General features: G+C 36.0%; 1 protein-coding gene across 2 annotated transcripts in view; it reads left to right on the forward strand.

Moving 5' to 3' along the window:
* Positions 1 to 20,678, forward strand: part of LOC118923036 (uncharacterized) — a 57,386-nt gene extending 36,708 nt beyond the window's left edge. For both annotated transcript variants that reach the window (XM_057502381.1, XM_057502382.1), the window contains exon 5: positions 19,992 to 20,678. In XM_057502381.1, coding sequence (XP_057358364.1) covers positions 19,992 to 20,129 — 138 coding nt within the window. In that variant the 3' untranslated portion in view covers positions 20,130 to 20,678. The remainder of the gene's footprint in view (positions 1 to 19,991) is intronic.
* The last annotated feature ends 7,207 nt before the right edge of the window (positions 20,679 to 27,885 follow it).

A 27,885-nucleotide genomic window follows, 5' to 3' on the forward strand; every position in this document is an offset into this window, starting at 1 on the left:
TTCAGCACCATTTTTCCAACAGCATTTGTTCACTTCACTTATCTATGTCACAATTTGGTAATTCTCATAATATTTCAAACTTTTTCATTATAATTATATGTAATGGTGATCTGTGATCAATGATTACAGTCAGTGATTACTACTGAAAGGTCAGATTATGGTCAGCATTTTTAGCAATAAATTATTTTTTAATTAAGGTATGTATAGTACATTGTTTTTTTAGACATAATGCTGTTGCACACATCACAAAGAGTATAGTGCAAACATAACTTACATGCACTGGAAAACCAAAAAATGCATTTCACTCACTTTATTTCTAATATTCACTTTATTGAAGTGGTCTGAAACCAAACCAGCAATATCTCCAAGGTATACCTGTAGCTTTATAAAGCATAAATATGTTCTCTCGGTACACTTGACTTTTAACTTTGTGTATAGTATCTTTCCTAGGGCACAAGTCTCTAACTTTCATGTAGGCAAATGTATCCATTTTGTCCTTCATGGTTTATGCTTTCTGTGCCTTAAGAACGTCTTCCTTTCCCCCGTTATAAAGATACTCTTATATTGTCCCCTTTGTCTCCTAAAAGTTTTAAATTCTGCTTCCAAAACATGGATCTTTAAGACATCTGGAATTTTTTTTTGCATTTATTATGAGGTAGGAATCAAATTTTATTTTCTGTGTAAAAAAACAATTGCCCGAACACCATTTATTGAATAGTTCAACTTTTCCCATGTGGTTTATAATGGCGACCCTATCACACAATATGTCTTCATATGTGAACAGCTACCATTCTTTTGATTTTTTTATATTTGAATCTACTACTCTTATATCCTTAAACCAATGCTACTCCATTTTAGTACCTGTGGTTTTATAAAAAGTCTTACTATCTTGTAGGGCAAGATACTTTATACTTTTTGAAAGTTGTGTTGGCAAGGCTTGCTTCTTTGTCTTTCAGTGAATTTTAGGATGTACGTCTCAAGTCCCTCACACACACAAATGTTAAGATGTTAGTTGGAATTACATTAATATGGAGAGAACTGATACCTTTAAAGTATTGTTTTCCCATCTCTGAACATCTTATGTCTCATTTTCTAGGTCTCAATCTTTACTCAGTAGAGTTTTATAGTTTTTCCCATAGTAGTCTTACATACCTTTTAAAAAATTCACTCCTTGATATCATACCATTTTTAATTGTTATTGAAAATAATATTTTTTTATCTGTACTTAAAAAACAATTTTGGTTAATAGGAGCACAACCAATTTTTGCATACTGATTTTGTATCCCAAATCTGAACTTTTTTGGTAATATTGTTTGTCTATGGGTATTTTTTGTGTTTTTTTACATAGAAGTTCTATAATATATAAATAATGGCTGGATATTTTTTCTTGATAGACATATAGATATATAGACAGATTTTTTTGCTTGTCTTACTACACTAGCTATGACCTCCAGTCAAATACTGAATGTAAATGCTGATATCTGAAGTCCTTGTGTTCCTGATCAAAAATGAGTATTTCTAATGCTTCCCAATTAAGTGCTAAATTTACCTTCAGATTTTTATTAATGCCTTTTAACATAAAAGTTATAAAAATTTCCTTTCTGTACATCATTTGCTAAGAAATTTTGTCATTAAAGGGGTTCAAATCTTATCAAATGCTTTTCTACATTAATACAGATGTTATTTTTCTTCTTTATCCTGTTAATATGATGAATTGCACATTAAATATTTGTATGTGTTGCCCAATTCACTGTTACAGTTTTATGGTTATTGCCTCAAAAGACTGACTCTTCACTATATAAAAACTATGTTATATTCCATGTGCAATTGTATTCTCATATAATTTTTTTGGTCTTTCCTGTGCCTATGATTGGCTTTATTTTCTCATTCCTAACTTCTTTTCTTAATTAAATTATTTTTTCTTTTCAAAGGACAAAACTCCAGTTTACTTAAAATTCCATTCAAAACTTAGTTGATTTCTAATCTCTTTGCTTCTAGTCATTTCCACGTGCCTGTAGCCACATGTAAAGTTCTTTTCTAGACAATATTTCTGAAGCCTTGTTATTTCTTTGTTACCTTGCCCTCCCTCTCAATTTAAAGGCAACATTAGACTTGGATAGAAAGTTTATGCCCTCAATCTGATCTCTACTGCAGGGCAGAATCTTTTCTTTTCAATTGAAGTAAAATTCACATTAACATAAATTAATATTTTAAAGAATACAAATCAGTGGCATATTTAGTACATTCACAGTGTTGTATACACACCACCTCTCCAATTCCAAAACATTTTTGTCACCCCAAAAAGAAACCTCATACCCATTAAGCAATTACTTTAGCCTAGCCCCTGGTGACCACTAATCTGCCTTCTCCTCTATGGATTTACCTATGCAGGATATTTCATATGAATGGAATCACACCATCTGTGGTCTTTTCTGTCTGTCTTCTTTCACTGAGCATGATTTTTTTCAAGGTTGATCTATGCCACACCCTTTAACATGGCTGAATAATATTCCATTGCATGGGTAAGCCACAATTTCTTTATCCATTCATCATTCAATGGACACTTGGGTTGTTTCCACCTTTTGGTTACTATGAATGATGCTGTTTGTACACTCATGTACCAGTTCTTGCTCAAATACTTGTTTTCAATTCTTTGGTGTGTATACATAGGAATGGAATTGCTGGATCACATAGTGGTTCTATGTTTAACTTCTTGAGAAACTCCCCAAGCTATTCCCACAAAAAATGTAAGAGGTTCCAGTTTCTCTTACATCCTCTCCAACACGTATTTTCCATTTTTTAAATTATAACTATAAAAATGGAATTATGGAGAGAGGAGCCAAGATGGTGGCATGAGTAGGGCAGCAGAAATCTCCTCCCAAAATCATATATATTTTTGAAAATACAACAAATACAACTACTCCTAAAAGAGAGACCAGTGAATACAGTACAACAGCCAGGCTACATCTACATCTGCAAGAACTCAGCACCTCACAAAGGGGGTAAGATACAAGCCATGACCCAGTGGGACCTGAGCGCTCTCCCCACCCCAGCACACCAGCAGAAGGAGAGGAATCAGAGTGGGGAGGGAGTGGGAGCCCAGGACTACTAAATTCCCAGCCCTAGTCATCCGCACCAGGAGCGCAGACACACAGTGCATGGTGTGCTGGATATTAGGGAAACAGAACAGTAAAACCTGTGAGTGGGTCACCGCAGCTGGTGCCCCTGGGACAAAAGAAAAGCGAGTGCTTTTTGAAAGTCTTAAATGGACAGGGGCTCCACAACTGGATGGAATTGTGCTGGCACACTCAGCCCAGAAGGCTGGGAATCCCGGGGAACTTTGGGCACCCTAAGCCCCTGGGCGGCAGCACAACTCTGAAGCCCCTCATGGTGATAAACAGACTCCCATCCATTCCCCCTCCTGCACGGCCCCACCACAGCAGGGGAGCATACTGAGAGTGGCCACACCCCCAGAACCTGCTCAGAGCCTCCTCCGCAGCCACCCAGGGGAGACTCAGAGGCCTTGCAAGCATGTGGCTGACTGGCACAGATAGAGGAAGCTGAGACAGGGTGCAAAGGGTCACCTTCTAGCAGGAGGGCATGCCCGGCATAACTGCCACTCCCCGCGGGACTCTGGGAGGCCCCAACAGCTGCCACGCCCGCGGCAGCTCAGGAAATAAAACCAGAAGCTGCTCCCCATGTGCAGATAACCAGCATAGGCAGCAGAGAAGGACAAGGCATTCAGCTAGAAGGAAGGGACTTTGTTCTTACAGCTGACACACATGCCAACTGCCTACAAGTACCCTTATTGCCATTAAAAGGCAGAAGAATTTTATCCAGTCCAGAATTACCCACACAACCCCCGAGAGGGAGCCTGGGGAGATTCAACCAATCTTCCTGAAAAATGATTCAAAATAAAGGTCATAACCAAGCTAATAGATCTGCAGAGAAATATGCAAGAGCTAAAGGATCAAGTTAGGAGGGAGACTACAGAAATAAAACAATCACTGGAAGGACTTAAGAGCAAACTGGATGAGATGCAAGAGGCCATTAATGTAATAGAAATCAAGGAACAGGAACACAGAGAAGGTGAGGCAGAGAGAGATAAAAGGATCTCTAGGAATGAAACAATATTAAGATAACTGTGTGACCAATCCAAATGGAACAATATTTGCATTATAGGGGTACCAGAAGAAGAAGAAAGAGAAAAAGGGAAAGAAAGTGTCTCTGAAGAAGTAATTGCTGAGAACTTCCCCAAACTGGGGGAGGAAATAGTCTCTCAGACCATGGAAACCCACAGATCTCCCAACACAAGGGACCCAAGGAGGACAACACCAAGACACATAATAATTAAAATGGCAAAGATCAAGGACAACGACAGACTATTAAAGGCAGCCAGAGAGAGAAAAAAGGTCACCTACAAAGGAAAACCCACCAGGTGTTCATCAGACTTCTCAACAGATACCTTACAGGCAAGAAGAGAATGGCATGATGTATTTAATGCAATGAAACAGATGGGCCTTGAACCGAGAATACTGTATCCAGCACGATTATCATCTAAATATGAAGGAGGGATTAAACAATTCCCAGACAAGCAAAAGTTGAGGGAATTTGCCTCCTACAAACCACCTCTACAGGATATTTTAAAGGGACATCTCTAGATGGAAGCAATCCTAAGGCTAAATAGATGTCACCAGAGAAAATAAAATCACAGCCAGGAAAACAGACCAACCAAAAACTAACTAAAGGCAAAAAATAAAATCAACTACTCACAAAAGCAGTCAAAGGAAACACGAAAGAGTACAGAATAAAACACCTAACATATAAAGAATGGAGGAGGAATAAGAAGGGAGAGAAATAAGGAATCATCAAAACATGTTTATAATACCTTAATAAGTGAGTTAAGTTAGACAGTTAGATAGTAAGAAGCTACCCTTGAACTTTTGGTAACCACAAATCTAAAGCCTGCAATGGCAATAAGTATCCTTCAATAATCACCCTAAATGTAAATGGACCGAATGCACCAATCAAAAGACACAGAGTAATAGAATGGATAAAAAAGCAAGACCAATCTATATGCTGCTTACAAGAGACTCACCTCAAACCCAAAGACATACACAGACTAAAAGTCAAGGGATGGAAAAAGATATTTCATGCAAACAACAGGGAGAAAAAAGCAGGTGTTGCAGTTCTACTATCAGACAAAATAGACTTCAAAACAGAGAAAGTAACAAGAGATAAAGAAGGACATTACATAATTATAAAGGGGTCAGTCCAGCAAGACGATATAACCATTCTAAATATATATGCACCCAACACAGGAGCACCAACATATGTGAAACAAATACTAACAGAATTAAAGGAGGAAATAGAATGAAATGCATTTATTTTAGGAGACTTCAACACACCACTCACTCTAAACGACAGATCCACCAGACAGAAAATAAGTAAGGACACAGAGGCACTGAACAACACACTAGAACAGATGGACCTAATAGATTTCTACAGAACTCTACACCCAAAAGCAGCAGGATACACATTCTTCTCAAGTGCACATGGAACATTTTTCAGAATAGACCACATACTAGGCCACAAAAAGAGCCTCAGTAAATTGATAAAGATTGAAATTCTACCAACCAACTTCTCAGACCACAAAGGCATAAAACTAAAAATAAATTGTACAAAGAAAACAAAAAAGTTCACAAACACATGGAGACTTGACAACAAGCTCCTAAATAATCAATGGATCAATGACCAAATTAAAATAGAGATCAAGTGATATATGAAGACAAATGACAACAACAGCACAAAGCCCCAACATCTGTGGGATGCAGTGATGGCAGTTCTAAGAGGACAGTATATAGCAATCCAGGCCTATTTAAAGAAGGAAGAACAATCCCAAATGAATACTCTAAAGTCAGAATTATTGAAATTTGAAAAAGAAGAACAAATGAGGCCCAAAGTCAGCAGAGGGACGGACATAATAAAGATCAGAGAAGAAATAAATAAAATTGAGAAGAGTAAAACAATAGAAAAAAAACAATGAAACCAGGAGCTGGTTCTTTGAGAAAATAAACAAAATAGAAAAGCCCCTGGCCAGACTTATTAAGAGAAAAAGAGAATCAACATACATCAACAGAATCAGAAACGAGAAAGGAAAAATTACAATGGACCCCACAGAAATACCAAGAATCCTTAGAGAATACTATGAGAATCTATATGCTAACAAGCTGGAAAACTTAGAAAAATGGACAACTTCCTAGAAAAATACAACCTTCCAAGACTGACCAAGGAACAAACAGAAAATCTAAACAGACCAATTACCAGCAACAAAATTGAATCAGTAATCAAAAAACTACGCAAGAGAAAAACCTCTGGGCCAGATGGATTTACCACAGAATTTTATCAGATATACAGAGAAGACATAATACCCATTCTCCTTAAATTTTTCCAAAAAATAGAAGAGAAGGGAATACTTCCAAACTCATTCTATGAAACCAGCATCACCCTAATACCAAAACCAGGCAAAGACCCCACCAAAAAAGAAAATTACAAACCAATATCCCTGATGAACATAGATGCAAAAATACTCAACAAAACATTAGCAAACCGAATTCAAAAATACATCAAGAGGATCATACACCATGACCAAGTGGGATTCATCTCAGGAACGCAAGGATGGTACAACATTAGAAAACCCATCAACATCATCCACCACATCAAGAAAAAGAAGGACAAAAACCACGATTATCTCCATAGATGCTGAAAAAGCATTCGACAAAATTAAACATACATTCATGACAAAAACTCTCAACAAAAAGGGTATACAGGGCAAGTACTTCAACATAATAAAGGCCATATATGACAAACCCACAGTCAACATCATACTTAACAGCAAGAAGCTGAAAGCTTTTCCTGTAAGATCAAGAACAAGACAGGGAAGCCCACTCTCCCCACATAGTACTAGAGGTCCTAGCCATGGCAATCAGACAAAACAAAGAAATACAAGGCATCCAGATTGGTAAGGAAGAAGTCAAACTGTCACTATTTGCAGATGACATGATATTGTACATAAAAAACCCTACTAAAGAATCCACTCCAAAACTACTAGAACTAATATTGGAATTCAGCAAAGTTGCAGGATACAAAATTACTACACAGAAATCTGTTGCTTTCCTATATGCTAACGATGAACTAGCAGAAAGAGAAATCAGGAAAACAACTCCATTCACAATTGCATCAAAAAGAATAAAATACCTAGGAATAAACCTAAGCAAGGAAGTGAAAGACCTATACCCTGAAAACTATAAGACACTCTCAAGAGAAATTAAAGAGGACACTAACAAATGGAAACTCTTCCCATGCTCTTGGCTAGGAAGAATTAATATTGTCAAAATGGCCATCCTGCCTAAAGCAATCTACAGATTCAATGCAATCCCTACCAAAATACCAACAGCACTCTTCAATGAACTGTAACAAATAGTTCTATAATACATATGGAACCACCAAAGACCCTGAATAGCCAAAGCAAGCCTGAGAAGGAAGAATAAAGTGGGAGGGATCTCGCTTCCCAACTTCAAACTCTACTACAAAGCCACAGTAATCATGACAATTTGGTACTGGCACAAGAACAGATCCATAGACCAGTGGAACAGAATAGAGACTCCAAACATTAACCCAAACATATATGGTCAATTAATATACGATAAAGGAGCTAGAGACATACAATGGGGAAATGACCGCCTCTTCAACAGCTGGTGTTGGCAAAACTGGACAGCTACATGTAAGAGAATAAAACTGGATCATTGTCTAATCCCATACACAAAAGTAAATTCAAAATGGATCAAAGACCATTTGATCCATTATTGAATGTAAGTCATGAAACCATAAAACTCTTAGAAAAAAACATAGGCAAAAATCTCTTGGACATAAGCACGAGTGACTTCTTCATGAACATATCTCCCCACGTAAGGGAAACAAAAGCAAAAATGAACAAGTGGGACTATATCAAGCTGAAAACCTTCTGTACAGCAAAGGACAGCCACCAATAGAACAAAAAGCATCCTACAGTATGGGAGAATTTATTCATAAATGACAGATCCGATAAAGGGTTGACATCCAAAATATATAAAGAGCTCACGCACCTCAACAAACAAAAAGCAAATAATCCAATTAAAAAATGGGCAGAGAAGCTAAACAGACAGTTCTCCAAGGAAGAAATTTAGATGGCCAACAGACACATGAAAAGTTGTTCCACATCACTAGTCATCAGAGAAATGCAAATTAAAACCACAATGAGATATCACCTCACACCAGTACAGATCACCACCATCCAAAAGACAAACAACAACAAATGTTGGTGAGGTTGTGGAGAAAGGGGAACCCTCCTACACTGCTGGTGGGAATGTAAATTAGTTCAGCCATTGTGGAAAGCAGTATGGAGTTTCCTCAAAAAGCTCAAAATAGAAATACCATTTGACTCAGGAATTCCACTTCTAGGAATTTACCCTAAGAATGCAGCAGCCCAGTTTGAAAAAGACATATGTACCTCTATGTTTATCGCAGCACTGTTTACAATAGCCAAGAAATGGAAGCAACCTAAGTGTCCGTCAGTAGATGAATGGATAAAGAAGATGTGGTACATATACACAATGGAATATTATTCAGCCATAAGGAGAAAACAAATCCTGCCATTTGCAACAACATGGATGGAGCTAGAGGGTATTATGCCCAGTGAAATAAGCCAGGCAGAGAAAGACAAGTACCAAATGATTTCACTCATCTGTGGAGTATAAGAACAAACAAAAAACTGAAGGAACAAAACAGCAGCAGAATCACAGAACCCAAGAATGGACTAACAGTTACCAAAGGGAAAGGGACTGGGGAGGATGGGTGGGAAGGGAGGGGTAAGGGGGATGGGGAAGGGGGCATTATTATTAGCATGTATAATGTGGTGGGGGGCACGGGGAGGGCTGTGCAACACAGAGAAGACAAGTAGTGATTCTACAGCATCTTACTACGCTGATGGACAGTGACTGTAATGGGGTTTGTATGGGGGACTTGGTGATGGGGAGAGTCTAGTAAACATAATATTCCTCATATAATTGTAGATTAATGATACCAAAATTTAAAAAATATGATTATGAAGTGGTATCATTTTGATTTGCACATCTTTAATGACTAATGATGTTAAGCATCTTTTTTAGGTGCTTATTGGCCATTTGTATATCTTCTTTGGAGAAAGTCTGTTCAAGTCCTTTACCCAATTTACTAGGTTTGGGGTTTTGTTGTTATTGCAGAAGGGTAGACTCTTAATGGGCATTTGGTGTTAAAAGGCCTTTTCAAATTATTTCTTATTATTTGGACCAAAAAAACCTATCTGTTTACCCAACTTTCAATGTTCAACATTTCTGCACCCTATTTTCATTTTTTCTTGCAAAGCAGCCAATTATTGCCTTGCTAAATGCAGCCAGTAACAAGAACCAACACTACTACCGTTTTTTTCTAACTTTTTCTTCTAAAGCGACAGACTCAATAGGCACTTTGTGTGCCTTCCAAGTTATCGCTGGTGATAGTTTTAGCAAATATTTTACCCTGCACAAGTCTTTATCTTTCCAGCTTCTAATATCAGTTTCTTCACTGCCTACCACCTAATGGTTAAGCCAATGTTCTAGAGTTTTGTAATAACAGTATCTCCTCCTACTATCAAATTCAATATTAGTTAGAAAAACACTGCCTCTATGAATATACCTCAGAGGCTTATTTCTTGATTTTATAAAAGTCTGAGACAGTTTTCATTGGGCAGATTTTCATTTGGTCATCCAGGAACCGAAACTTTTTCCATTTTGTGATTCTCCCACTGCCTTGGGCTTCAGTCTTCAAATTCAGTGGCACCTGGTTAAATAAGGAATGGAGTAAGCACACTTGCTTATTACTGTTTCAACCCCGTAATGACACACATCACTTCTACTCACAATCTATTGGTAAGAATTAGTTTTATATCTTTGCATAGGTGCAAGTAGAGAGGAACACAGCACGGGGTGGATGAGGAGCCTAGGAAATGTGGTCTGTGGTTGGAGACTCTCTTGCCAGCAACAAGCACACATTATGGAAAGGGAGCTCAATTCTTTAGTGCATAGCTGGCTATCACATCTTCACTGAAGGAAATTCTAAAATATTTCAGGTAGGTGGAAAATGATCTCAGATGAAAAGTCTACGTTTCAGCAAGAAATAAAGAGCAAAGAAAGTGGTAAAGGTATAGGCAACACTAAATGAATATTTACTGCAGTATAGGTGGGGAGAAGTGGTTGGATTCTGGATCTGTCTGGAGTGAATTGGAATTGCTGAAAGATTGCGTGTGTGGTGAGAGAGTCAAGGAAGACTCCAAAGCCTTGAGCCTAATTAACAGGATTCAGTAGAATTCCACTGTTCTCCACATGTGAGCCCAAGGCTTAGACTGCTGTCACTCTGAGCACTAAAATCCTAAACCCTGATGACAGGCCAACATACCACCCCTCACATCCAAAGGGGTTACATCATCTGTTCAACTTCTCAATGCTTTCTTAGGTTCTTGCACCAGGCCTTACTCTTACTTTCTTCCAAGTTCAGCTATACATTTAAAAGTTTGCTAATAATTATCAATTTTTTAAATCTAGCATTTCTGAGTATAGTAGTGGCATTTTATGGGGTTACGTAATCTGCCATATCACCAGATCGATTTTTATTAGGTTATATTATGTGTCTTTTTTATGGGAAAAGAGCCAACATCTAAATCCCAGAAAATTATAGCAAAAAAATTTTTTTACAAATGTTTATTTTACTGCCTTACCTTCCAAACAAATCCCACTTTTTTATATACATTGTATTTTCATGATTACATGGGGAAAAATAACCACCTCTTTGAAACCAGTTGAGTAGAAGCAGCTCAATAAAAAATGAAATTTGACTGAAGTAGTTTACAATTTTTCTCACACTATTTTAACAAAGTATATAATCATTCTCACTAAACCCTCTATTTTTGCCTAGCTTAATTAGTTTTTTTCTCTCTCTTTTCCATGAATCTTTTTTGTAAAAGATTCTACTGAAAGTTCTTTAAAAGCATATTTTTTTTTTAATTTTTAAATTTTGGTATCATTAATCTACAATTACATGAAGAACATTATGTTTACTAGGCTCCCCCCTTCACCAAGTCCCCCCAACATACCCCTTCACAGTCACTGTCCATCAGCGTAGTAAGATGCTGTAAAATCACTACTTGAGCAGATTTTTTTTTTTAACAAAAATGCAGGCCAACAAGCTTTCTGTCAGTCTGCCTACAGATAAATATGGGTCATGGATTTTTAACTTGGCAGATTAAACATACACATTTATCTTGGTATACTCTCAAAACTCCAGTGAAATGATAAATAAAACAATAATTAGAGATTTTATCTATAAACCACTAGGATAAAAGAAAAACAACAGAAAATACAACAGATAAGAAATGTCAACAATTTTGGAACCTAGAAAATGGATTAGGAGTACTTACTAGTCTCAGTAGAGCAGTAATTTTTCAAACATAAGTTTGCAGCTGGAGAAGACGTTAAGATACAAACTGATCCAGGACAAAGAACCTTGGAAAGGATGAGAAATTAGAGAAACATAGTACTTGTAAAAGTAGACATGTAGTAGGGGTCTAGAAAGAAGAAACTGGGTATAAAGTCTAAAAGGAACATATTACCTGTAGAGCCCCTTTCTTACTTTTTACAGCCACATTGTTTCCTCTCCTTTTCCCGGATAAAGGAAAATAAAGACAATAGACCAGAGAGGTTCTAAAGTCAGCTATCAGATGCATTTGAGGCCAGAGTGGCTAGTGTATGAAAATCAGATAAACTAAGTGAAAAATCTTATCCTGAATATGGTGACCACTTCCCAATCCCCCAGTCAAGATGAGAGGATTCCTCTTTAGGAAAACTGACTCGACCAAGAGAAAAAAAACCTACAAATGCTGACCCTACACATATTGAGGCATTCCCCGAAGAAATGTTTGGGTTCACACCAGATTATCCTGCAGTGAAGCCTACCAAATGACAGCCCTCACTCACTCATACTTAGTTTCCAATTACCATTTTAGTAAATCAACAACACAGATCATGAGACATTTGAGGAAAGTCTCTATAAATAAACAAAAAGAAAAAAGGAACTCAAAACCTAATGCAGAAGCAAAAGATAAAAACCTCTAATATATTCAGAGAAATATTAGGAGATAATTCATACCTGAAACAAGAACAGAAAGCTATATAAAAGTTTATTCATTGAACAAAAAAATATTTTTGAAAATTAAAATAATAGTAAAAATTAAAAATTAAATAGAATTATTATGAAATAGCTATTATTTCAGAAAGTAGACAAAAAGGAAAAATTAAAAAGTAGGTAAGTCTAAGAGATCAACATATGAGTAACAGGGGTTCAGAGAGAGAAAATGAAGGAATCAGAGGGAAGAAAAGGAGAGTCATACAAGAAAAATTCCTAGAACTAAATCAGTTCCCAGATTCAATGATCAAAAATAAGGACCATACCAGGGCATCTTGAAATTACAGAACACTAAAAAGGAAGAGAAGATTCTAAAGGATTTCAGAGAGAGAAAACAAAGATATTTTAATTAAAATAGCACCAGTTTCTCAATAGCAGCATATGGGTGCTAAGGAAAAATGGAGGAATGCTTTCAAAACTCTAAGTGAAAATGATTGTCACACTAGATTTCTATACCCAAATTACCAATTCATTGTAAGGGTAGAATAGACATTTGTAGGCATGTAAGTTCTCAGAAATGTATCTCCTACTCACACTTCCTAAGGCAATTTTTTGGCCGATTTTTTCACCACTGGGAGGGAATAAATCAAGAAAGGGATAGACATAAGGTTGAGAAAACAGAAGGCCCAACACAAGAGAGGGACATTCCCGGGATACTGGTGAGAAAAATCTCAAGGTTAAAGCTATATAACAAACCTAGAAACCCAACCAAACCAGATAGGAGCAGGTCAAAGAGTCTGTGAGGAACTTCTTCAGGATAAAGCAGGAGGATCCAACACAGGAGCAGGCAAAAGGAGGATATTTTTTAGCTCCTTTAGAGTGTTTAGGAATGAATCACTGATTAGTAGATTAAAAACTAACAAATGAAAACATTTTGTTTTACTATATACCTATTATTAGTTTCACAGAAACCAGGAAGTTAATTACACATTAAACTCAATATAATCAAATGCACTTCATTGCTCAGCAAATATTTACAGTTTAAGTTAAACAAAAAGAGAGGATAGGAAAGAGAAAGGTGTGTACGTGGGGAAGAAGGATTTGAGAGCATGGTAAGAGTTTTGCCCTCTTTTCCATGTTGGAAACAGAAAAATCAGGAAATGCATATGCATTCTAGTAATGCAGAGGAAAACAAACACCAGGAAAAAAATTAACAGCTAAATGAGGCACATCCAATATTTATTGAGCAAGCACTACATATGTCAGACAGTTTGTGGAGTCTGGGTTTCTCAGCCTCAGCACACTTTGGACCAGGCTGTTATTGTTGGGGTGAGTGGGATGTGAGGAAGACAACTGTCCTGTGCCTTGTAGGATGCTCAACAGCATCCCTGGCTTCTCTCTATTAGATGCCGGTAGAAGCACTGCCAGTCATGACAAAAAATGTCTCCACACACTGTCATACCACCTCCAGTTTGGAAACACTGTTCCAGGTAATAGGGAAACAGCAACAAACAAAACTGACAAAAAGAGCTCATTGTGGGGGGGCGGAGCCAAGAAGGCGGCACGAGATTGGAATGGAATTGTTCAACTGCGTCAAGAAATTAATTTTCCTGAGTAGATTGCCAAGAATTATGAATGAAGATGGCTGGTCCATTTGCATCTACTTAAATTATTCAGTTATCTGCTTTATTGCTCCATGCTGATAACTTAGGAGTTGTGCATTAATGGTTTTAACTGGTTGCTTAGTTTCTACATGTTTATTTCCAGTAAATGACTGAAAGTGTTAACTATTCCATACTTTTAGCACAATGTGCTGCATACAGTTCCCAAAAAGCAAATAAGGTTACATGTGTACAAAATGTCATTTTAGGTTAACTAAGCATTTGCCTGGGTTTAGTTTCGGTTTTTTGTTTGTTTCAGTCTGAAATGCTTCCTTTTCATTGTTTGAACCTGAAAATGAACAACATTGAACCATTTTGAATTTACCTGATTTTAAAACTCAGTTTAAATTTATTTGGCCTGTTGTTAATATTGGTCACTAAAAACAAAGTGAGAGCAGTCTTGTGTAATGCTTAGGAATCATTTTATATAGTATGTGTACAACATTAAAACGTGTTGAAAAAAAAAAGGAGGTGCCAGCACTCACTTGTCCTTGGCCATTTGTTCTTGTAATTATGTTAGACAAATTGGTGGGAGGGGGGTTCAAAAGTTACTTGTGTTTAATTCTACAGCTAGAGAAGCTTTGCATTGCTGAATTTTCATCTGGGAAAGTTTCACAGTGACATTTTTAAAAGAAAATTTTTTTATCAACTGAATTCTACTGGTGTAACGTTTTTCCTAAGTAAACTAGTTTTGTCAAGTGAAAAAAAAAGAGCTCATTGTGATTATCTCTGAAAATTATCAGGGTTGGAAAAGAGTAGGGAAGAATACTGTTTTTACTCATACTACATTAATAAAAGAGAAGGTAAAAGAGAGAACATAAAGTCAGTTTATACATTAAATATTTCTACACAAAGCAATATAGAGTCATGCAGTCCTAGATTTGAATTCCAGCTCCACTTACTAGCTATAGGACTCTAGGCAAGTAACTTAAAGTTTTCTGAGCCTCATTTTCTTCAATACTGTAAAATAGGAATATTCACACACGATTACGAATATTACATATTATTATGCAAAAGTACATGTGTGTCATAAAGTACTGGCCTTTAAAGCATTTAATAAATTATAGCATCCTGGAAAGTATACATTATTGTTGGCTATATAAACCTGGGGCTCCCATATGTCATAGAGTAGAATCATGAGGCCACCTGAGTAGCATACCAGGACCCATACCATTTATAGCATACATGGTTATTATGTACCTTGACTTTGCTTTTGGAATAGCATATATACTGAGAATAAGAAAGCTGATTTGATGCATGAAGAAAGTTCATTGAAATATGTTACAAAGTTTTACTTCTTATCCAGGAGGTGGACTGCAGAAGTCCATGTAAGCATCAAGTAATTTATTGGTATCATGGCTATTTGAGTTCTGTATGCTTTAAAAACAAAAAGGAGTGAACTAAATGAAGATAAAGCTTTTTTCTGCAGTGAGAAAAAGGGGGGAATTTTACAATTTGTGTGTTCTTGTTTCATTTTCTTCCCACTGGACATTTAATTCTTTATTTTTTGCATGCTAATAAAAGTGAACTATTTTATTTAGGTTTAGTAAGGTTAAGACGTGAAACTTTTTTACCTGCACTTAATAAAATCCATCTCAGTCAAAAATATTAATTATAATGGCATAATTTATTCTTATATGGCAGTATATATACACCATATTAACTATCTCAATCTCCATAATCTGAGCTATCATGCAGCAGACACCATTATCCCCATTTAATAAATAGATGTATTTATTCACTCAATAAATATTAATTGAACACCTGCTCTATGCCATGTACTGTTGGGAATATAGCACTGAGTGAAACAAAACTACCTGCCTTCCTGGAGCTTCATTCTTAAAAATAAATAAGTAAAATTTACATAATGTTAGATAAGAGGTAAGTACATTGGGGGTAAACAACATACTAAAGGGGAATAGGGCTAGAGATAGGAGATAGTGGCATTTAAGTAAAATTGTGAAGTGAAAATGAGGAAACTGAGGCTCAAAGAGTAACTTGTTCAAAGTAACAAAATTAGTAAAGCTTATTAAGTAGAGCTGAATACACAGAAAAGGGTGAGGAACTCTCAGGAGCTCTAGATGCTCCATCCCCCTTGCTGACAAAGCAGCCCCGAGGCACCTCCCTGCGTGCTGCTGGGAACCAACCCAGTTGGCCCAGCAGTAGCAGCAGGCTTAGCTGCCTGGAAGGTGGAGGGAGACTCTTCCAGGTTGATTGACTCCATTTCAGCCCAACCAGAGAGGTGCCTAGAAGAGCCAGCCCTGGGAGCTCCTTCCTCCTGATGTGTGTCCAAACCCAGTGCTGTGCATCCAGCTGGGGCACATCAGTCTGCCCACCCCATTAATCCTGCAACCCCGCCATTACTGCAGGCCAGGAAGAGGGAGGCCCAGCCTACAGCAAGCTCAACAGAGATTCCTGAGCTGATCACAAAGGCAGCAGCTCAAGCAAACTGCCTACCCAGATTTAGACCACTACAAAAGCCAGACAAAAGGGTGCCCCCACCCATGACATGCCAAGAACTGCGGCCCCTGCAAAATAGAACCAGGCTCTACAGAGTAAAGAATCTTGAGCTTCTGGGCAATACAGGGCACCTTCTTCACAAAGGTGTTACTCTTCAGACCAGAAAAACTGCCAAAGACATCTAATACAAAGGAAGCAACACAGAAACCCTGACAAAATTAGCAGGCAGAGGAATTCGATCCAAGCAAAACTACAAGACAGAACCCCAGAAAGACAGCTAAATGAAACAGAGATCACCAGTCTTCTTGATAAAGATTTCAAAATAAAAGTCATAAACATGCTCATAGATTTACATAAAATTATTCAAGATCTCAATGAGAAGATATGAAAACCTGAAAAAGTCACCCAGGGCTGAAAAATACAGTATCTGAAATAATATACAATGGAGAGATTTAAAAGTAGAGTAGATCATGTAGAGGGGACAGTAAATGATAGACATTACAGAACAGGAAAACAAAGCTGAGGAACAGACAGAAAAAAGGATCTCTAGGAATAAAAGAATGGTAAGAGAGCTATGTGACCAATCCAAATGAAACACTATTCTCATAATAGGGGTACCAGAAGGAGAAAAGAAAGACAAAGGAACAGAAAGTCTCTTTAAGGAAATAATTTTTGAAAACTTACCCAATTTGGGGAAGGTAATAGACACTCAGGTCATGGAAGCACAGAGATCCCCTAACAAAAGGAACCCCAGCAAGACAACACCAAGACATATAATAATTAAAATGGCAAAGATCAAGGATAAGGAGAAAGTGTTGAAAGCAGACAGAGAAAAAAGAGTACTTATAAAGGAAATCCCATCAGGCTATCAGCACACTTCTCAACAGAAACTCTTCAGGCCAGAAAGGATTGGCATGATATATTTAATCTCGTGAAACAAAAGTACCCTCCAACCAAGAATCCTCTATCTAGCAAGGTTATCATTTAAATTTGAAACAGGGGTTTAAGAATTTCCAGATAAACAAAAGTTGAAGGAATTTACCACCACGAAGCCAGTCTTAGATGATATGTTAAAGAGCTTGCTGTAGATGGAAATGACCATAAAGTTAAATAGCTTTCACCAGTGAAAATAAACCCACAGTAAAGGTGATAGGCCAACTAATTACCAGGAAAGTAAGAAATTAAAACAAAAGAAGCAAAATAAATTATACACAAAATCAGTCAAGGGATACACAAAAAAATGCAGACTATGACATCTAATACAAAAAATATGGGAGGAGGAAGTAGGAGGAAAAAACTGTACCTTTAGATTGTGTTTGAAATAGGGTAATCATCAATTTAAGGTAGACTATTATATAGTAAAGAAGCTATCCTTGAACCTTTGTAACCAGCAAACTAAAGCCCACAATAAATACACAAACACAAAAATTAATTTTAAAAAGAGAAATCCAATTACAATATTAAAGAAAACCATCAATAACAAAAGAAGAAAATAAGACAGGAAGAAAGGAGCAAAGAGGAGATATAAAAACCAGCAGAAAACAATTAATAAAATGGCAGTAGGTACTTATCTATCAATAATTACCTTAAATGCACCAATCAAATGACACAGAGTAGCAGAATGGATAAGGAAACGAGACCGATGTATATGTCTACAAAAGACTTATTTCAGGCCCAGACATACACAGACTAAAAGTGAAGGGATGAAAAAAGATATTGCATGCAAATAAGAGAAAAAAGCAGGAGTAGTAGTAGTTATATCAGACAAAATAGATTTCAAAACAAAGTAACAAGAGACAAAGAAGGACATTACATAATGATAAAGGGGTCAGTCAACAGAGGATATAACCATTATAAATATCTATGCAACCAATATAGGAACACCTAAATATGCAAAACAAATACTAACAGAATTAAAGGGGGAAATAGATTCCAACACATTCATATCAGGAGACATTAACACAACACTCACATCAATAGATCAACCAGACAGAAAATAAATTAGGAAACAGAGGCACTGGACAATACATTAGATCAGATGGGCTTAACATATCTATTTAACATAACATATCCAGACACTCCACCCAAAAGCAGCAGGATACACATTTTTCTCAAATGTACATGGAACACTCTCCAGAATAGATCACTACTAGGTCACTTCTGAAGAGCCTCAATAAATTTAAAAAGATTGAATTGTATCAAGCAGCTTCTCAGACCACAGTGGTATAAAACTAGAATTAAATTACACAAAGAAAACAAAAAGACTTACAAACACATGGAGGTTAAACTACATGCTTCTAAATAACCAATGGATCAATGAACAAATTTGAACAGAAATCAAGCAATACATGGAAACAAATGAAAACAACACAACAGCCCAAAATCTGTGGGATGCAGTGAAGACAGTTCTAAGAGGAAAGTGCATAGCAATATAGGCTTACCTCAAGAAACAATAATCCCAAATAAACAGTCTAAACTCACAAAGAAACTAGAAAAAGAAGAACAAATGAAAACCAAAGTCAGTAGGAGGGACATAATAAAGATCAGTGCAGAAATAAAAGAGAAGAATAAAACAATAGAAAAAATTAATGAAACCAGGAGCTGGTTCTTTGAGAAAATAAAGAAAATAGATAAATCCCTAGCCAGACTTATCAAGAAAAAAAAGAGGGTGTGCATACATAAACAGAATCAGAAATGAAGGAATAATCACAACGAATACAGCAGAAATAGAGTTATTAGAGAATACTATGAAAGATTATATGCCAATAAATTGGACAACTTAGAAGAAATAGACAACTTTTAAGAAAAAGAAAATAAATCCTGCCATTTTCAACAACATGGATGGATAGAGAGAGTAAGCTCAAGTGAAATAAGCCAGGCGTAGAAAGAAATACCATATGATTTACTTATTCCTGGAATATAAAAACAAAGCAAAACAGAAGGAACAAAGCAGCATTAGATGCAGACACTGAGAAGTGACTAGTGGTTAACAACAGGGAAGGGAGTGGGCAAGGGACTGTTGAACCACTGTGATGTACATTTGATAAAATTTTTTAAAGAATTAGGAATGATAGATTCAAATTCTAGTTCTAAGACTTATAAATCATTAACATCTGAAAACCCTTTACCTACATCTGTGAATGCTTCCAGAGTTCTAGCATAAACATGTTTGCTAATAGAGAGTTTAGGAAGGAATCAAACTATTAAGGGAGAAGTTTCCCAACTGACTGGAATTTATAATTGTACCAGTGTTCTTACTATAATTTTAAAATATGAAAATATAAAGATTGTATTTTGCTCAGGATGATGAAAAAATCCTGGTAATAGATAATGGCGATAGTTACACAACACTGTGAGTGTATTTAATGTCACTGAATTGTACACTTAAAAATAGTTAAAATGGTAAATTTTATGGTATGTTTTACCATGCACACAAGAAAGACTGAATTGTTTCTCCCCTGTGAATTATACTGACATGAGATTAAACATTTTAGAGAGGCCAAAAAATATGCTATTAAGATGTATTGAGACTTTTTGGAATTGATCAAAACCCTTTCAGATAGCTATAATAAGTATTGGAGTGTGCCTATTAATCCAGAGATGTAAAGATACCATTAAATGTGTTTATTTTTATTTCAGGCCAAAGAATCCCCCAAAACAAGAAAGATTTCTAGGAGAATATGGTGGAAACACTTCAGAAAGATTATAATCATTGCTGTGGCAATTCTCCTTTCAATCATCATCATTCATTTAAGTGCAAATGTATTACCAACCTGACCTTCTTCTCCCATCCCCAGCAGGTACCAATAAATTATTACATGTAATTATAGAGTTCTACAACTATTATGGGAGCATTCTCTAGTGGCTGGAGGACTGGAGGAAAAGGGAGTTTGATGTATTTTCCTGTCCCTTGATTCTTTTGTCTTTATACCTCTTCATTTCTCTAATTCCTTTTTGTTTTCTTCCACTACTCCAACTGCTTCCCCAGCCTCTCTGCTCTTTGTTAAGATTAAGAGCACAAACCCAAGAACACTGGATCAGGCTGCCAATGTTCAACTCCACTCTGCTATAGGCCATCCAGGTGACTTTGGATGGTTAGACTGTGCCAGTTTCCAAACCTGTAGGATGGAGCTAGTAATAATACCACATGTAAATGCTATTTAAGTCTTAACTTAATACATTTATGGCCCTGATTAAATCCCTATCATCTTACTCCTTACTCAGAAATTACCTTGACCTTAATAGTTCCTTAGAAATATGAGAATCTTAACATGAGTACCATCCAGAGATACACATTCACCTCTTCTACATAGTTTCATTTGAAATAAAAACTCATTTGTCTTATACAGGCAATATCTTTTTGGTTAAAGATAAAAAAATTGGGAAGCTGTATCATTTCTGTGATCACAAGACCTGTTCTATTTTACCACCTTAAGTCTTTTTTTTTTTTGCATGATATAATTCATCCAATAACCTCAAATTACAAAGATTTCTAATAAAGCATCCAACTTCACTTTACAGTCAGAAAGCAAGTTTCAGAATTTCTGTTTTCTCAGTGGGAATTTAAAATCTAGTTAGTTTTAAAACTCATTTAGTAACCTATAGTGAACAACAAAAGATTAAGACAGGGGTTCCTCACTACTAGACAACTGATCTTAATTCTGACAATACCATCTTTCCATTCAAAAAATGTTATTAAGAGGATTTTAAATATTATAAACTTTGGAGTTTCTATAATTTATACCCAGGGAAAAAATAGGTGATGTACTGCTTACTCTGATATAATCAATGTACTAAATGCTTTGGGGGACGGGTGTCTCATTTAATTTTACAATGACAAGAGGTAAAAACTATTAAGTATGGTGTAAAGCACATAAAACTGCAACTGGCACATAAGCAATATGTAAATGCAGGTCATATTATTATCCTTATTTTGCAGATGAGAAAATAACAGTTAAATGACATGTTCAAGGTCACATAGCTGGAAAGCTTAGATTTTACTGACTGGAGTAGTGGAAAAAAACTAGTTATCTTACCCCTTAAGTTAACTGTGGGCCAGACAAGACATACCAGTACTATTTTGCCAGGTTGGCAGGTTGTTTTGATGGGGTTAGAGACAGGAATTTGAAGAGTATTGTGAGAAGAGGAACTGTCATATACTTTGCTGCCAGTATTTTTTAAGCCCTATATAATTTGCTTCCTAACATTTCTGTAATTTATGTATAAAGCAATATAATTTATATATATTGGAAAACATCCTGTTTGCCAGTGAGTACTAGTATATTTATTGCTAAGATATTGAATTTAAAGATCACCTTATCTAGCCTCTCCTCCACCCAACCCATTTTACATATTAGGATGCCAAGACCAAGAAGCCTAAAAATGAATAACGTGTTTTATAAGCTCCTCTCCATTTGCAGCATGTTTAAAAGCACAGATTATCACCCTGGTTCCATACAAGACCCACATAATGCCAGTTTTCCTAGACAGTTTTAAACAGAGGTTAAGAGTTTGGAAGAAAAGCATTGTTTAATAAGTGTTTCCCTGCTATTTGTACTCCACCTGTCAGAACATACCTGAGTAAAAAATATATATATATGTATTAAGGCAATCTTGTTATTTTTTACTAATTAATGCTTTCCTCTGCACCAACACAGTTCTAAAACTAAGATAGATTTTTCTAATTTACCACACTGATAGAAATAATGTTTGCCCTTCAAGGTTTTGGGAATGACCTGAGAACTAGCCCCGCAGGCAGCGTCCTCCCTCACCAATGTAAGCGTGTGGTTACAGGCCACATGAGGGGAATAGAGAGGAAAAATAAAATAGTAATATGTAATAGAGCTGAGTGTTCGAGCCAGGCCACGGGAGTGCTGCATCTGAGCACATACTCCACTAATAAGGTTCCCTGACGGAAGAGATAATCCTAAACCCAATGTATCAGAAGTTTTGAGATCAAAAGGACTACCATCTCACTCTTCTTCATTTTCACAGCATTCTAAGTAAATCACCATGCTGACCGATGCATCGGGGTCCACCAGACATGGCAGAAATAATAAAAAAGTGTTACTTCAGAAACACAGAAGGAAATTTGTGTCTCAAGAAGAAACTGAACTTACCCAACATGGAGGTCCAGAATAATCACTGACAGTGTGGCTGCTGTTTATCATCAGACAAAAGAATAGTCTTTACAATAAAGGACTGCCAAAATGACAAATGAGAAGTCATACATTAAACAATTTTAATAAATATTCTGTAAAAAAATGAAATACTGAAAATTTAGATGGACATTTGGATCTCCTAATTTATATATCTTGGTCGGCTTCTCCACAAGCTTACCTAATTGTTTATATACTTTATCCTTATTAAAGTATACATTTTGAAATGTTAGCCTATTAATTTACTCATGATTATCAAGTATTACCAGTGTTAAACTACTAAAGCACACAATGTTTAGTAAACTATCATAGGTTTCCCATAATTTCACTTCTTTCAGTTTCTGTTTAGGCATGGAAAGAATTTAAAAGACAGATTTGCTGCCTTTGGGAAGTGATTTTCCTGAAATTGGATGAAGATTAGTGAAATAATGACTCCACTTTTCTTAATTCTCTTAATGTTTTTTTCATTCACAAAGTTATATATTAGCTTAATTAGCTTAATAAGACTATCCTCCTTTAAATGATAAAAATATAGCCAAGGTAATAAGAGGCCCCCAGTGGAATTCAGCCTGGGGACTTACCACAAAAGATTATTTTTAAATCTATATTCAGAAAAGAACACAAGAGTATAAAATGGAAAATAAGAGGTCAAAATGAATATAGCATAGAAATACATGTTTTGACTAGATAATTGCAATTTATTTAATGTTTTCTGGCATATTAAGAATATTGTGTTATTTTACTGTTTTGATTATAGACATGTATGTAAGTTCCTATAATTAACTTTCTCAAACTTAATTTCTGAAAGCCTGTAATATCAACCTAAATGTTTACCTTCTTTAGGCAATTTATGAAACTTTAATAGGATCCTACAGTGCCAAGGTTATGTATTATTGTGACAGTAAAGCCTCAAAAAGCTAAATAAATTCTCTTCCATACCTTAAAAAAAAGAGAAATAATCAATGTTTGAGAAATTAATGGCTATACAAAGAAGTGTAAGAAACTGTCCTAATCCTAAGGGAAGTTCACATTCCAGTTGAGACATGACCAGTAAAGAGCATAAACACATTTAAAAAACAACATTTAATTAAATGGTACACTGTGTGGCACAGAATAAAGAAAATGATCATCTAAACAGTGAGGTGAAAGACCTTTACTCTGAAAACTACAAGACACTCATGAGAGTAATTAAAGAAGACACCAAAAAATGGAAATCCATCCTGTGCTCACGGATAGAAAGAATTAATATTGTCAAAGTGGCCATCCTTCCCAAAGCAATTTATAGATTCAATGCTATCCTTATCAAAATACCAACAGCATTCTTCAATGAACTAGAACAGATAGTTCTAAAATTCATATGGGACTACAAAAGACCCTGAATAACCAAACCAATCCTGATAAAGAACAAAGCTGAGGAGGTTATGCTCCCTGACTTCAAGATCTACTACAGTCACAGTAATCAAAACAATTTGGTACTGGCACAAGAACAGACCCATAGATAAATGCAACAGAATAGAGAGCCCAAATATAAACCCATGCATCATCTATGGTCAATTAATATATGGTAAAAGAGCCAAAGATGTAAAATGGGGAAAGGACAGCCTCTTCAATAACTGGTTTTGGCAAAACTGGACACTACATGTGAGAGAATGAAACTGGATTATTTTCTAACTCCATACACAAAAGTAAACTCAAAATGGATCAAAGACCTAAGTGTGAGTCACGAAACCATAAAACTCTTAGAAGAAAATAGGCAAAAATCTCTTTACTATAAACATGAGCACCTTTTTCCTGAACACATCTCCTAAGGCAAGGGAAACAAACAAAAAAAAATGAACAGGTTCTACACAGCAAAGGTCACCAGCAGCAAAACAAAAAGGCTCCCTACAGTATGGTAGAATGTATTCATAAACAACTCATCTGATAAGGGGTTAATACCCAAAATATATAAAGAACTCATACCTCAACACCCAAAAAACAACCCCATTAAAAAATGGGCAGAGGACCTGAACAGACACTTCTCCAAAGAAATACAGATGGCCAATAGACACATGAAAGGATGTTCCACATTGCTTATGATCAGGTAGTTGCAAATTAAAACCACAATGAGATATCACCTCACATCAGTCAGAATGGCCAGTATCCAAAAGACAAGAAATAGCAAATCCTGACAAGGTTGCAGAGAAAAGGGGAACCTTCCTACACTGTTGGTGGAAATGTCAATTGGTTCAACCACTGTGGAATGCAATATGGAGGTTCCTCAAAAAAACTAAAAATACAAGTATCATTTGACCCAGTAACTCCACTCCTATAAATTTACCCAAAGAAAACAAGATCCCTGATTCAAAGAGACATATGCATCCCTATGTTTATCACTGCACTATTGCAGTAACTAAAATATGGAAGCAACCTAAGTTCCCATCAATAGATGAATGGATAAAGAAGTGGTACATACATATAATGGAATATTATTCAGCCATAAAAAGAAAATAAATCCTGCCATTTCCAACAACATGGATATATCTAGAGGGTATTAATGCTCAATGAAATAAGCCAGGTGGAGAAGACAAATACCAAATGATTTCATTTATTTGTGGATTGTAAAAACAAAGCAAAACAAAAGAAACAAAACAGCAGTAGACTCACAGACACCAAGATGAGTAGTTGCCAAGAGGAGAGGTTAGGGAGAATGTGGGGGAGGGGAAGGAGATTAAGGGGCACAATAGTTCTCAATCATACAGGTTGGTCACAGGGATGGCAGTAGTACAGCATGGAGAACAGTTAACGATTCTGTAACATCTTACCACTGATGGACAGTGACCGCACTGAAGGTAAGGACTTCATAATATGAGTAACTGTTGAATCACTGTGTTGTGTATTTGAAACATATGATTGTGTATCACTGATACTTTAAAAAATAAGAAAAATAATACTAATAATCAACACCAGCTCTGGTCAGAGGAAGAGTTAATGGATTGTAATTGGGACAAGAATCTTATTAGAAATTGAATTTATCTCAATAGGTTAAGGCTTTCAACAGATCAATTAAGTTATTGAGCACTTAATAATATGCCAGTAGCTGTTTAAGCATGTTAGAGATTCTTATTTAATTCTTATAACAACACTTTGGTAGGTACTTTTATTTCCATTTTATATATGAGAAAAGTAAAGGACAAGTTATCACTTGCCCAAGTCTATCAAATAACCTCTTCTGAATTCCAAGCCATTTTCCAACTCTATACGGGGTACACCCACTTGGGTATCATATAAATACCTCAAAATTTTAAATCCTTAAACTCAAGGATTTATATATGCTTCCTCCTTTTCCCACAAACTATTTTATCTTATTTCTTCTCTCTATAAAGGGCATCACAGCTACTCTTGAATATGGAACCATCTTGGCCTACCTTGACTCCTCCCTTCTGCTCTTCTACAAGTTCCAAAATCACTGGGCTCCTATGTCAAATTTCCTGAAGGATCATAGGCAGGGTAGTCCAGAGATGCAGAAGAAAAAGCAGGGCATCCCTGCAGGTGCCCGGGCAAACCCTTGTACATACAGGCATTAACATTTTTTTTTGTATGCATGATTTCTGTAACTCTTAAACAGTCATAGCAAATGTGAAGTTTTGAGTTTTCAACCCTTAGCCCCAGAACTACAAATACAGATCTTAATACAGATGCCAGGGCTCTACACCTGAGGATTCTGCTTAAGGCTGGGATGGGGGCCTCAGTGTGTGTTTAAGCCCACCATGCAGCTGAGAAGCTGCTAACCTCCTGCCTATCACTTAATACCCATACCTGAAGAAGATTGAACTTTACGATTGCCAAACTGACACTTGGAGGAGTTAACTTTTATTTGCCCAACATCACAGGCAAATGAGAGCTGGACCTCCAATCATTCATTTGAAATAATCTATTCCACTGAATGTATTAAAATTGGAAATTTTAAAATCTGCTAACTAGAATGTTCCACACATTTTAATAAATCTAAAAAGGGTAATTTTAACTTGTTTTGAAAATTCATATTATCCTATTATAGAATAATGGCAGAACTTAAAGAACAAAATACATTACTTAATTCAGCCTCTGATTTTTAGAACAAAAAAGGCAAATCACTAGCTCATTATAAAGGTCATTTGTGGCGCAATAAGTAGCTCAGCACCACATTATGACCCAACATAATGGCAAACTCTCTTGGCAGGTCAGCTCTATTGAGAGACCTGCATTCCTTAAGTTCTGTAGGAACACAAATGTAGGACATGGAATAGGGCAACAACACTTAGACTTTGTTTACATCAAGTACAGACTACCTTGGTTAACATTGCTATTCTACACATCCAATTCAATTTGCCATTCTCTGAAAAATTTATTGAACTCTGCATAAACAGTAAATGCCTACCATGCTTTTAGTTATCTCACTACATTTGACAGCAAACCCAGGAGGCCAAAAACTGAAAATCCTTATACAATCTTCCCACTTATATCGTTTCTCATGAACTTTCTGGAGAAAACTGGAAATTGCCTTTTTTCTTCCATCAAATTCAGAGACTCTTCAACTTGTAACACTATTTTACCAACTATGTGTAAACTTTCAAAAGAATTCCATCATTTAAAACTTGTATGTCATTTAAAAAATGACAGTACTTTGTACCTTTTCAACAAAGAAAATAAGACCTATGTTATTTCAAGGTATTCATCCAAAAGGGGAAAGCTTTAAAAAAAAAAAAAGAAAAAAGAAAAGACAGTGCAAAAAATGCATGAGTGCTGTAAGAGTTTAATTGTATGACAAAAGCACTACATATAAATTGAAATTGAACATAATCTTTCAGAAAAGAAAATTTAGTGCAAATCAAGATCCCATTAAAGCCCACTATAAAATTCATATGAAAACTCTAAAAGTAGGCTTCTAGAACTAGAAACACTTGTTCCAACAGAATTGCTCAGGGAGAATATGTCTTGAAAATGTTAAATGGTACAGAAAACAGGTTAGTTTAAAATCAAGTCAACCATGTACTAAAAAAAAAAAAAGACATGCTGATAGGTCTTCATACATTAAAACCAATTGATCAGTAGCATGCTTTATATATCAATGATGGTAGAAGCAATTTACAACAAATTTCTGACCATTTTTAGTTCTTTATTGCCTTAGTCAATCTCTTAAACTACACTGTAATCAAAGAGCCATCTTCCAATTACTATTTTTAAAAGGGTTCCACTTCATCAGTCTGCAATTCACAAGTATTTTCTAAAACTGTGATTAAGCCCTGTATAATTCAAAGCCATCCATACAAGAAAAGGGCAATTATATATTCCTTTTCTCAAGTATTTATTCAAAGCATAGCTTCCATATAACAAGTTAAATGTCACTTTGGGTA

Source organism: Manis pentadactyla, chromosome 5, assembly GCF_030020395.1.
Source record: "Manis pentadactyla isolate mManPen7 chromosome 5, mManPen7.hap1, whole genome shotgun sequence".
NCBI classification, from domain to species: domain Eukaryota; kingdom Metazoa; phylum Chordata; class Mammalia; order Pholidota; family Manidae; genus Manis; species Manis pentadactyla.